Source organism: Typopeltis vanoorti, chromosome 9 (assembly GCF_054136105.1).
Source record: "Typopeltis vanoorti isolate ZY-2024b chromosome 9, IOZ_Tvanoo_1.0, whole genome shotgun sequence".
In the NCBI taxonomy this organism is placed as follows: domain Eukaryota; kingdom Metazoa; phylum Arthropoda; class Arachnida; order Uropygi; family Thelyphonidae; genus Typopeltis; species Typopeltis vanoorti.
The window spans coordinates 61,119,891-61,132,909 of record NC_143557.1 but is presented as its reverse complement, the minus strand read 5'-3'; the positions used below and the strand labels follow the sequence as shown (position 1 = coordinate 61,132,909).

At 35.0% G+C, this 13,019-nt stretch overlaps 1 protein-coding gene across 3 annotated transcripts in view; it reads left to right on the top strand.

The window, feature by feature from the left end:
- Positions 1-250: 250 nt before the first annotated feature.
- The window catches only part of LOC150103081 (putative phosphorylase b kinase regulatory subunit beta), an 860,602-nt gene continuing 847,833 nt past the window's right edge, over positions 251-13,019 (top strand). The window contains exon 1 of one of the 3 annotated variants that reach the window (XM_090398411.1): positions 251-357. In XM_090398411.1, the coding sequence (XP_090254537.1) occupies positions 313-357 (45 nt within the window). In that variant the 5' untranslated portion in view covers positions 251-312. Of the gene's footprint in view, positions 358-575; positions 688-930; positions 1,109-13,019 lie in introns of those variants that run through there. The other 2 variants (XM_090398412.1, XM_090398413.1) reach the window with 2 other exon arrangements.

Below are 13,019 nucleotides of genomic sequence, written 5' to 3'. Positions count from 1 at the left end.
ATGCATAGGCACATTGTATAATAATAATAATAATAATAATAATAATAATAATAATAATAATAATAATAATAATAATAATAATATTTGAAATGAAGTAAACTTCTTCTAATTTAGATTGATATACTTCTCGTACCACTCTCAGTCATTGTGACAATATTAAAGCGATTTAATTTTTCTCTCTGTTTATTATTTTTATTTAATTAATTTATTTTTTAAATGTAATTTTCGTATTTCATAGGTGGTGGAAGTGGTTGAGCATGACACCCATGGTTTGTATATGGACATTTGGTATTCCTTAGGAAATATATTAGGATGTCTGCAGTGCTCAACTCGAGCAGTGCAAGGCGTCATCGGATGGTAAGAAATAATACCGTAAAAAATGAAAAAAAAAATGGAGAAATATACACATTGTTTATCTGATGCACAAAATTAGCTTTGCATACGATTTCTTCTATTTTTGAAACCCCTGACTTCTTAAAAATTTTCCAACTTTATACACAGCAGTGTTTGTGAAATTCACTAATTGGTGTTTCTTGGTGACCTTTGGTTGTAAAAGGACATACACACGGTTACAAGGGCTGTTTGCTAAAAATGTCAACATTGCAATAGACGTTCAGCAAATCTGTAAACGGTTTAGTTATTTTATAGTGAGCCTATCCTTTGAAACTGTGCCTGGAATTTCTAGGTGTATGTTTAAGTTAATTTTCGGTCGAGATTTTGCATGATAGAAATAAAGGAATTCCTGTACTGGTGTATAAATTGGGACTAATTTCAGTATATATATATTAATTTATTTTGTTAGTGTGGTTTTCTTTCGTATAGGAGAAAATTGAATTTTTTTGTTTAGATCGGTACGAGTCAAAACTGCCAATTGTTAAGTAATGAAATCTATCAGAGCGCAATGTATTCCCGTTGACTTAATAAGTTATATAAGTGTTCTATTCACGGTATCTTAACTGTTAAGTTCTTTCGGCATTTTAATTTGATCTGGATACGCGTTGAAAGTATTTATTACACCATTTATATATAAATAACACTGCAAGTCATTAAACGTTGAAGCAAACATGGAGTTTGCATCTCAAGGCTTGAATTTTACTCATCTTAAATAGTTAATATTTTGATGTTTCTCGTTGTATACCAATCTCCGTGCATTTTTGTCAGTGTTTGCGCGACTTTTGTTTTACGCCGAAGAAGTTTTACTGGTTAATCGACAACGAACATGTGTATTATTTTTTGTTTATTACCATTGTGAACCTATGTTCGAAATTAAAATTTTAAAATATTTGGGCTGGGTTACTAAGATGTAATTTCAAGCATCATGCCACTCATTAACATTCTCTTCTTCCCTGGCTTTTTGTGATATCTGAATGTTGTCTGTAGCAGTACACGCACGCCCATACCCACACAACAGCTCGTATACTAGTATTTTCATGTTTGCAAAATACAAATGCTTTAAGATATTTGGGAACGACATTGCGACATATCATATTGTGATAGTTTTTCATCGTAATGGGGAGTATAAATTGGGACTAATTTCAGTATTTTATGTAATTCTGATATTAATTTCACTAACAAAATGAGCACTGAATTTGTAAAATACTGATAAGACACGGGGGGGGGGGGGCGCACCCATGCTGTGTAGTAAACAGTTTATGCCATTAGCTAGTGAAAGTGAATAATGGAGGACAGTGAATTTTGGGTTTCATATATTGGGGTAGATTATAGATTATATATATATATCATGTATTTTGAGGTGCTAACCACCTGTGATGTGTGGAACCCCAGAAATTCATAAATACAGTATCTTGCTCCTTGTTATATAGAGTTGTTGATAGTAATGGGAAGTTTTACTTACAAAACAATAGCAGAATTATTATTTACTCCTTCCCGACAGTGATTTCCTTTCTTTTAAAGTTTCTCTCCATTTTTGGAACTGTTGCAGAAAACTACCGACATTACTGTAGTTTAGAAACCTTCATTTTCTGAAATTTGGAAATTGTGATCTGTTTGGTGTCACCTTTTTGTTTGTAAGGTATCGGTAAGATTAGGGGACTGAACATATGGCATCAATAGCAGTATCATATTAAAAACAAGGATATTAGGAAAAAACTTTGACATTTAGCATTTAGGAATGTGTTAGCAGAGCTAATCTCAGGTGGTATGGCCACTTAAACAGAATGGGAGAGGAAAGATTAGTAAAACAAGTGTTCTTTGCCAGGATGGCAGGGAAAAAAACCCCAGAGGAACAGCAAGATGTAGGTGGGTTGATACAGTAAAAAAGTGCCTTAGAAGATAGAATATAAGGTCTGATAATATTGGAATGTTGACAGATAACAGGCTAATGCAGAGGAAAATTGTTGATAACAATTTTCCTCCAGGAAGTTCATAATGATAGCTTTTCATGAAATACTATCATAAGGTCCTGTAAACCCTCTGAGGGTATATGTAGTAATTTGATGATGATGAAGTATCAGTAAAAGAGACAGTTAATATTATTGAACCCTACCTTCTGTTGTTAACACTTTTGGATCATTTAAAAAAAGTCCACTGTTTATGCTAGTTATTTTATAGAAGGTGGGAGGGGAGTGATTATGCAGTCATCTTTGGAACTGCCATGGGCTACTCCCTTTCCTTATTTTTTGCCAATTTCTATGTAAGAACACACTACATACTGAAGCCCTCAACACAATCAAACCATACTTTTGCTGTGCTGTGTTTATCTGTTTACTATTTGGCTCTATCGCCATTTAGCAAATGTCAGTAACTAGCATCCGAAAGTACACTTTTATAAAATAAAAATAACTGTGCAATTCTTAAATACATTAGACACAACCTTCAAATTATTTTAAAAGCAAGTAAAATTCATTTTACTTGCCGTAAAAATATAACAAATGTCAAATTATACTGTTATTCCATTAAAGTCTAAAATAATAATAAAAATAATTTCATTTTGTAGGATTTCCGGCCCTCCCTAGGCATACGAGGGAGAGCTGGAAAATTCTGATAAACACCTAGAACAAAAATGGTATTAAAGCAACTGATATAACCACAGGTTATTAACTATCATGTATGAGAAAGAGAAAGATAAACCATGGAGTCTGACAGGGATATTTTCTTTCAGCAACTTTTTTAAATATTTATCTAAATGAAATAATAATAAAATGGAATAAAAACTTCCATCAAGGTATTAAACTTTCTCCTAATGTGAACTTAAATACTCTCCTTTTTGCTGATGACCAAATAATAATTACAAATTCTGGAGATAACTTACAGAAATTTTAATATTTTAAAATTTCCACTAGGACTGATCAAATCTACCAAATCCTATCTCAGCGACTACACACTCCGAGTGAAGCTGCAAGAAATCAGATTGTCTGAATGCCAAATCACACCTTTTTATTACTATATGAAGTAACTGATGTGGGAATGGTGGTCGAAGAATTGGAAGTGCTTAGGACAGTGCACAGTCTGATATGAATACAGCCATGGAATTAGATGGAATATCAGTCAATGTATTACAAGAATTCCAAAAGGATTGTCATCGCTTCTCACTATGCCTTTAAACTTAAATCTTAGCTCTGGGAGTGGATTGAGGACAAAATAGGCATGAAGAAGGCATCAAAGAGGTGGTAATATTGGAGTTAGTCAAAGACAAACTCAGTAGTAGGTGGATAAGAAAATGATACTTTATTATTATTATTACCCCAAGACCCCATGGAGTCAAAGACTCATCTGGGAGGTCCTTTTATCACACACACATCTCATCATACCGTGTCTTAAACACACTCAAACTCCTTGCAGACACCACACTCTCAAGCAAGGCATTCAAATCATTCACAACTTTGCACGAAACAAACCTGCCTCTCACTCCCCTTCTCACACCCTCTTTATACAGTTTCCAGGGATAACCTGTGGTTCTCCCCTGATCTCCCACTATTCTTTGTAGAACTTCTCTACCGTTGATCATATAACAACCCCTTACCAACTTGTAGGTCTCTATCATATCTCCCCCTCTTCCTCCTCTCCACCAGACTCTGCAATTTACATCTTCTCAATCTTTCCTCATGCTCAACATTCCAGAGGTCAGAAACTACCTTAGTCAGTCGCCTTTGGACCCTTTCCAACATCTCTTCATCCTTCTGAAAACCCGGTGACCAAATCTGGGCACAATAGTCCATGTGTGGCCTAATCAAAGCCTTATACAATGGAACAAGAATCTCCCTACTTCTACACGTCAGTGTCCTCCTCATCATTCCCAGAAGTCTTTGTGTTGTCTTCACAATTTTGGCGATGTGTCCCCTAAATTTTAGATCCTTATCCACTATCACTCCCAGATCTCTTATTTCTTCCACCTCCAACAATGCATTCTCACCAAGCATAAATTCTGCATCCCATCTTTGTTTTCCAAATTTTAAAACCTTACATTTGCAACATTGAACTCACATCCCCATTTGCTTGCCCAATCACTCAATTTATTCAAATCTTCCAAATCTTCGCCAATATCATTAATATACAAGTTAAATAGTAATGGCCCTAAAACAGATCCCTGAGGCACTCCACTAGTGACTTTCCTTTTCCTGAATATTGCACCCCCATACACAACTTGTTGATACCTATCAGATAGCCAGTCTCCAATCCAATGCACTAATCTAATATCCAACCCCATCTGCTCTAGTTTGACTGTCAACTTATCATGAGGTACTCTATCAAAAGCTTTTGCAAAATCCAAGTATATTACTGTGTATCCTTCTCCTCTGTCCAAGGAAGCAGTCACTTTATTGTAATAAGTAAGTAGATTACTAAAACACGACCTCCCTTTAGCAAATCCATGCTGTCCATCAAAGATTATACCATTGTTGTCAACCCAACTCTGGATCCTAGTTCTCACAAGCTTCTCCAACAACTTAACCACAACACCTGACACACAGATAGACCTATAGTTTGATGCTTGAGTTCGATCACCTCCTTTATGAAGTGGCACAATCTTGCCCTCCTTCCACTCTTTAGGGACTTGACCAAGCGCAAGACTCGTATTAAAAAAATATGTCAAGGCAGGTGTCAACTCTCTGGCACATTCCTTCAGAATACGCGGTCATATATTATCAAGTCCCACAGCCTTATTTACATCTAGTTTACTCAACTCCCCAAACACCTCTTGCTCACTTACAGTCAGTCTCTCCTCCCCATCATCAACTGCTCTTAATCTCTCCATGAAGTCACATTCACAAGATTGAAAGATCTTTATGAACTGCTCATTAAGTATCTCCACCACACATTCTGCAACAGCTGTCTTTATACCATTTCCTCCAATCAATGTCATCCTTCCATAATCATTCTTTCTTTTGCTGGCTACATATCGAAAGAACTCCCTAGGATTCTTTTTAGCTTCATTAGCTCACTGCTGTTCATACCTCAATGATATGTTGAACAAAATATATCTCATTTTCTTTTTACCCTCTTTTGCCTTGCAGTGTCGAGGGTTTATTAATCATTGGACCTCAAACTGTTCAGAGGATAAGGTGGTCAGCCCCACACCCCAGTATATCCTATGTCCGTAGTGTTGAGTTCTCAAGGCCGGTTTGCAGTATGAAAAACCCCAGGATAAAGTGGGGAAAAAAAACTACTATCCAATCCCAAGACCACTAACTTGGCTATGGCTGAGGAAGATCCTTCAGCTGTTACGCCACCGATGGGAATCGAACCTAGGACACTCCTTCCCCAGGCATATGGTTGCGAAGCACACGGCCACTAGGCTAATCGTGCGGACACAGAATATATAGAAGTAATAAATTATATTTAGTTTTTTTCTTATATGTGTGTGTGAAGTCATTATTCAAAAAATATAGTCTTTTCCTGCTGATATTTTATTGCTAACTACCTAAGACCTGCACCTCCATAACATAGTTCCAAGGACACAACAGTTTGACCTTTGGTTTGAAAGGTGTGTGATTGAAGCTTCTTTAAAATATGGTATATCTCTATGTCATTTCAAATGAAAGTAAGTCAGCTTGTTTCATATTGAATTGGCTGGACAACACATTCAGTTAGCAGATTACATAATTCACCTTATATCCTTAGTTGTTTGACCAATTTTTCTTGACAAACCAAACTTAAGACTTTGTGCAATGCCATTCACTTTTTCATATTTGTGCATATGTACAATTTGATTCTCTAAAAGAAAATTCAAACCATTTTTAGTTAATATATTATACTTAACATATTGAAATAATATCTTCATAATTTTTAATTTTTTATTCATGCAGTTGGCTAGCAATCTTTAGTTTGAAAGTGAATTTTAGAGCATTAATGCCAGTTGTTCACCAATGCATTAAATCTCTGAAGTGAAGTACCAAGCAAATTTTACAAAAAATACGTATGGAGTTTTAAAATTGTAAATGGAGTCTAGCAGTGGAGTAATGAGATTGATCTTACTAATTGGAACATGTCGTGAATCCGAATAATTTAGTGACTAGGATATTCTTATTTGAATGAATTCTCTTAGTAATAAAGTTGATTTTGTAGTGTGTTTGTGTCAAACGTTATTTTTATTGAGGTTGTGTTTGATCCACTAAGTGTAACAATGGATAAAAAATATATTAAAAAAATATCAGAATTCAGTATTAAAATATGTAGTCCATTTCTAGAAATATTTCAGTAAAGCTCTGAAATAACTTGATGTATAGAAATGTAAGACATGATAATTAATTAATAATTGACAATTGACAATTGACATTTATGACTTTAGGGGTGAAGCAAGATGCTTTTCATATTCCCCGCTATCTGTTGTGGTTACAGTGAAGGTAAAATTTATGAGCAGATTGCTCGCCCTGAAAGGGCATGGAGATTATGCATCACTAAAGGAGGCTAATATAGCTTTTGGTCTTCTGTATTTGAATATGTCCGTTGGATCGTATGCTGCAGCTTGCTGAACCAAATCGTTGGGATGTGTGGACGTCTTTAGGAAAAACTTGGATGCTAAGGATTGCAGAAAAGAGAAAATATAGGGAATATTTGTCTCTGTGGAGTTGATTGTTTCTAACATACCACGGGGCATTCAGAATCATTCTCAAGCACTTGTTCTGCACTCTCTGTATTTTGATAATGTTAGCATTAGAGGTGTGGCTCCAGGCCGGAGAGGCATAGGTGATTATAGGACGAATTGTCATCTGGTATAGTTGCAATTTGATTCTGTTGCTGAGCTTGCTGTTTCTGTTAATTGGTGGATAGATCTGAGCTATGGCTTTAGATGCCTTTGTGCACGCAGACTTAGTGTGCTGATTGAAAGATAGTTTTTTGTCGAGAATCACACCCAGGCAATTTGTTTCTGTCTGCCAGGGAATTTTAGTATTGAATAGTAACACATCTCCTACAGGAGACATTGGCCTTTTTGAGAAAAGAACGGCTGAGTTTTTCTGGGGGTTGACTTCCAATCTCCACTTAGAGAACCAACCCTCCAGCTTTAGAATGTTTTCTTGAAGCTTTCTGGTAATGAAATGGGGTTTGAGAGATCTGGTTAGTATTGCCGTATCGTCCGCATACAGGACCAAAATGGAAGTCATCGGATTGTGTGGGATGTCTGACATGTATATAGAGAACAGCAATGGAGCCAGTAGAGATTCCTGCGGCTTAATTAATAACATAAAATAGATTTAACTTGCATATAACTTATATAAGACTCATCGTGGTGTCTTCCCGCGATGAGTCTTCGGACTCCTTGGAGGTGTCACGAATAATAATAATAATAATATATTTTTATTGGTATAAATTTTCACCCTATATTCAAGGGCATCTTCAGTATGACTTTCAAATTAAACAACAAGGACAGAAACTGGTATATTCAGCAATGATATGCATTTTGATGTAGGGCATCATGGTCTAATTATATTAAGGTTCTAGTAGAAATAACTTTAACAAGATTTAATAATAAATTTAAAAAAATTATAATTAAATTTGAGTTAATTCTGGCATTTGTGAAAAAGAACTATTTCTTGTAAGAGGGATAATTTAAGCCCATATTTTATATTTAGATTTGGTTGATGTAGCAAGGTCTCACAACTCTCAGCATTCCTAGAGATTATTACTTTTATGGAGAACCTTAATTTTTCCTCCAAAGAATTCTGTGTCTGGTGGTGATAGTGTGCTCTGTAATTCCCAATTGCTCTGGTTCATGGAACTTAACATAGTCTAACTGTTCATCGTGACACATGACTGCAGATCTACCTATTTAGCCAAGATACTTCCTTACTAATGGTTTTACCGAATCATACGTCAACAACAAGATAATTAATAATAATTAATTATTATTATATATATACTATAATTAATTAATTAATTAATAAGATAGTTAAGTTAGTGCATTGGATCGGAGACTGACTATCTGATAGTATCAGCAGGTTGTGTATGAGGGAGCAATATCCAGGAAGAGGAAAGTCACTAGTGGTGTGCCTCAGGGGTGTGTTTTAGGGCCATTGCTGTTTAACCTGTATGTTCATGATATTGGCAAAGATTTGGATGGGAATATTCAGATGTTTGCAGATGATACAAAGTTGGGACGAACTATGATGAGTAGAGATGTTGTGGCCTTAAAAGAAGACTTGAATAAAATTGAGTGAATGGGCATGGAAATGGGGATGAAAGTTCAATGTTGCAAAATGTACGGTTTTAAAATTTGGGAAACAAAGATGGGATGCAGAATTATCCTTGGTGGGGATATATTATTAGAGGTGGAGGAAATAAGAGATTTTGGGGTGATAATGATTAAGGATCTGAAATTTAGGACACACATTGCCAAAATTGTGAGGACAACACAAAGAATTCTGGGAATGACATGGCAGACACCGACTTGTAGAAGTAAGGAGATTCTTATTTCGTTGTATAAGGCTTTGATTAGGCCACACATGGACTTTTGCGCACAGATTTGGTCACCTGGTTTTCAAAAGAATGAAGAGATATTGGAAAGGGTCCAGAGATGACCAACTAAGGTAGTTTCTGATCTCTGGAATGTCAAATATGAGGAAAGGTAGGGAAGATGCAATTTACAGAGTCTAGTGGATAAGAGGAAGAGTGATGATATGATAGAGACCTACAAGTTAGTAAGGGGTTGTTATAGGATCAGTGTTGAAGAGGTTTTACAGAAAACGGTGGGAGATCAGGGGAGAATGAGAGGACATCTCTGGAAGCTGTATAAGGAGGGTGTGAGCAAGGGAGTGAGAAGCAGGTTTTTTGCATGCAGAGTTGTGAATGATTGAAATGCCTTGCATGAGAGTGTGGTGTCTGCAGAGAATTTGAGTGTGTTTAAAGCAGTGGTTCTTAAACTTTTTGAAGTCGGGGCGCATTTAAAATCCTACAAATAATTGTGGGCACCCTATATATAAATTTCTGAGAAATATGTTATAATAATTAAGTCAAATATTACAGAAAAAAAATAATGCGATAAAAAAAATGAAACATACCTTAAGTTTATTCATTCTTGTGTTTATGAGAAACATGAGCCTGATGTGTCCTAGCGATTGCTTCAATGTTTGGGCATATATTTGAAAGGCAAACTCTCATTTCCTCGTCAATACATTGAAGAGATCCTCTCTTTTTACACTTAATGTGAGGTGAGGGTAGAGAATCCTAATTCACATAAATATGATGTTGAAAATTATAGTAAAATGTTCAAAGCTTTTTTAGATATTGACACATATTCTTCTTTTATAGAAATCCAAAAGGCTTCAAGAGACAGTTCCTTATGTTTAATCATCAATCCATGATCAGTGGATATAGCTGCCAGTTCTTCTTCTTCTGTTAATGTTAAACCAAAATCACTTGAAGTTTCCATAAATGGGTTTCTAATCCAATTGTATTGTTCAGTGTTAAGTGATGGAAAATAAGAACTCAATTTTTCTTCTAAACTTGTTAAATGTTCAACTATTATTGGAAGTGTTTCATTTATGCAAGTGTTACTTACCAATGGAAACATTTCCAAATTACCTTCAACAGCCTTTCTTTTCCAAATCTGTAGTTTTCTCTGAAACGTTTTCATTTTGTCAGTGGATGTGAGAATATTTTCTTCTTTCCCTTGCATGCTAGTATTCAAAATATTGAGCTGCTGAAATATATCGGCCAAATACTGTAACCTGGCAATCCAAAATTTGCACCGAAGGAGGTTACAAAAATGTAATTGTTTCATCTCTTCAAAAAACGCAAGAAGTTCTTGTCATAGCTCGTGTACACGGGTAAGTACTTCCCCCTTGACAACCACCTCACCTCAGTGTGTAAAAGCAACCGTCTGTGTTGTGAATCCATATCAATACAAAGCTTTTCGAATAGACACGATTTGACAGGTCTTGTTTTAATAAAGTTTACCATCTAAACAACTTGATCTAAAACTTCTCTTAATTTTTCTCCCAATATTTTTGCCATCAAGGCCTCCCTATGAAGAAAGCAGTGAGTTATGATAATTCTCATTTTGTGTTTTTACAAAAGATGTAAGGCCCTTAACACAGCCTACCATGGAAGGGGCTCCATCTGTACAAATGCCTACACACGACTTCCATGTTAACTGCCATTTATCAAGATAGCTATTCAGAATGTTAAAAACGTCCTCACCTTTTGTAGACACACTTAATTCTTTGCAAAAAAGAAACTGATTTACTATTTGATCTTCATTAATAAAATGGACGAATGCTAAGAGTTGCGCCTTGTTGGTAATGTCAGTTGACTCATCAACTTGCAATGCAAAATTTGAATACTGAAGTTTATTACTGCATACATTTTTCTCAATCTCAGAAGACATTTCTATAATACGCCTGTGAACTGTATCGTTGGACAGAGGAATCTTGCTTATTTTCATTGCTGCTTCATTTCCTAGCATTGTCATGACCATTTTTTTGCATGCAGGCAAAATAAGTGACTCACCTATAGTATGATCTTTCATATTTTTTGCTATCAGTTCTAAGATTTGATAATAAGCGATTTGAGCTTTATCAGAAACAGTCATTATACTTTTAAAAGAATTTGCCGCTTTTGTTTGCTGTTCAGACAATCTCTTGAAAAAACTTACAGATTTATCTTGTAAATTAGAGTGTATAGTTTTAAAATGTTTACTCAATTTACTCGGAAGCAATGATTCATTTGCCATTTTACATCCACATACTAAACATAGCGGCAAAGAATGATCTTCACTTCTGGTCCAAGTGAAACCAAAGCTTAAATAACTTTCATTATATTTGCGAGTAGGCCACGATTTTGCTTGTTTACTTGTGTTGGATTGTACTTCCTTGTTTTTGATCAGCCATCTTGTTTTAACTCTGTTCTTAAACAAGTAATAAGTTGCTGATTGATTATTAATTTAAATACAGAGAAATTTATATTTTAGACTGTGCCACTCTATATCTAGATTAGTCTAATGAAATGTAGTGAAACCAACCATCAACTAATTTTATATCAATATTATTTCTTATGTCGACCAAGTTTATCTCTTATGTTTGAAACTCCCACTAGGTCCGATAATTTCATGAACAGTGCAGTAAAAGAGATTCAGGCAAACACAATTTTAAAATCATCAAAACAAAACATTTAATTCTGGGTTATATATTATACATATAAACTCAATTCTGAGAATAAGATAATATAAATGTCTTATCTTAACTGGTCACAACATCTTACAGATTCAGTCTATGGGCATTCTGCTATCAGACTTATAGCTTTCACCAATATTAAAATAACTTTTAATAGAGTTCAATATCACAAAATCTCTTAGTAACAAATTTTACTATTATCACACAGTTAGTAAAGTCTCAATACATTAATGGTGGCAACAACTGCTTCATGGGTATACACTTTCATACTTCATACTCCAGCTGATTTCAGCAAAAAAAAATGTTATAGTTAATGTGGGGAATAAGAGGAGGAATTATACATATATCTCTGCACTGAAGTAATATAAAATTGGACAGTTCTTACCAGATAAATCCTTTGCTCATGGTATTCACTGAGGCACACTTAAAACTTTAGTTAACTATCACATTGGAGCTACACATTTCAAAAGTAATCTTCTTTAAAATAACTTAATCATTAATCTCTGCGCATCACAAATGTAGACACACTTTCACTAGACAATTCACTTGTTCCTCATTTACTACTTTGCAATAAAATCAGCTTTTCACTAATCTTCCTTAAAAGCTCTGGAATTCGTCATAACTTTAGAATTCCTTATCAATATTCTGAGTTGCCAATTTACATCCCGATCCTTCGTAATCTAATTACAGCACTTAATTCCTATTACTACAGCCTCTTACTTTACTCCGTGCTGCTAAATAGCTATCTCCTCATCTCTTTTTAATCTAATTACAGCGCCCAATTCCTATTACTACAGCCTCTTACTTTACTCGGTGTTGCTAATAAGCTAACTCCTCATCTCTTTTTAATCTAATTACGGCGCCTAATTCCTATTACTACAGCCTCTTACTTTACTCTGTGCTGCCATGAGTGCTCCCTGCTTCCCGCCTCTCCGCACTGTCATGAGTGCTTCCCCCCTCTTTCTTTACTGCAGTATCGTGAATGCTTCTGGTCTACTCATCCCCTGTATACTCTCCTTTTCGTTTATATACCTTCACTTTCTTTCCCACCAAAACTTGTTCTCACAGTCCAGCTCATATCAATTCCATCTCCCTTTGAATATCATATCTAGCGATCCATGCACGCACTAGCTATTTCTAGCCCGTCTCCATAGTAACAAACAAAATATAATAAAAACAGAAATATTGCATAACATTATACCTTTACATACTGGTAGTGATAAATAAAAATGAAAATATTATAATTCACATAAGGCATATTAAACTTATATATATAATTCCTCATAATATTAAATTAGGAATAAAGTAATAAAATAAATGGCATTTACTACAGAGTCCTTTCATTATTATGACATATCCTAAAATTATATAATTAATTAATAACTGACAAAATACAGAGCAATTATATGAGTAATACAGTTTAAGCAAGAGACAAACAATATTTACAAGTCTTGC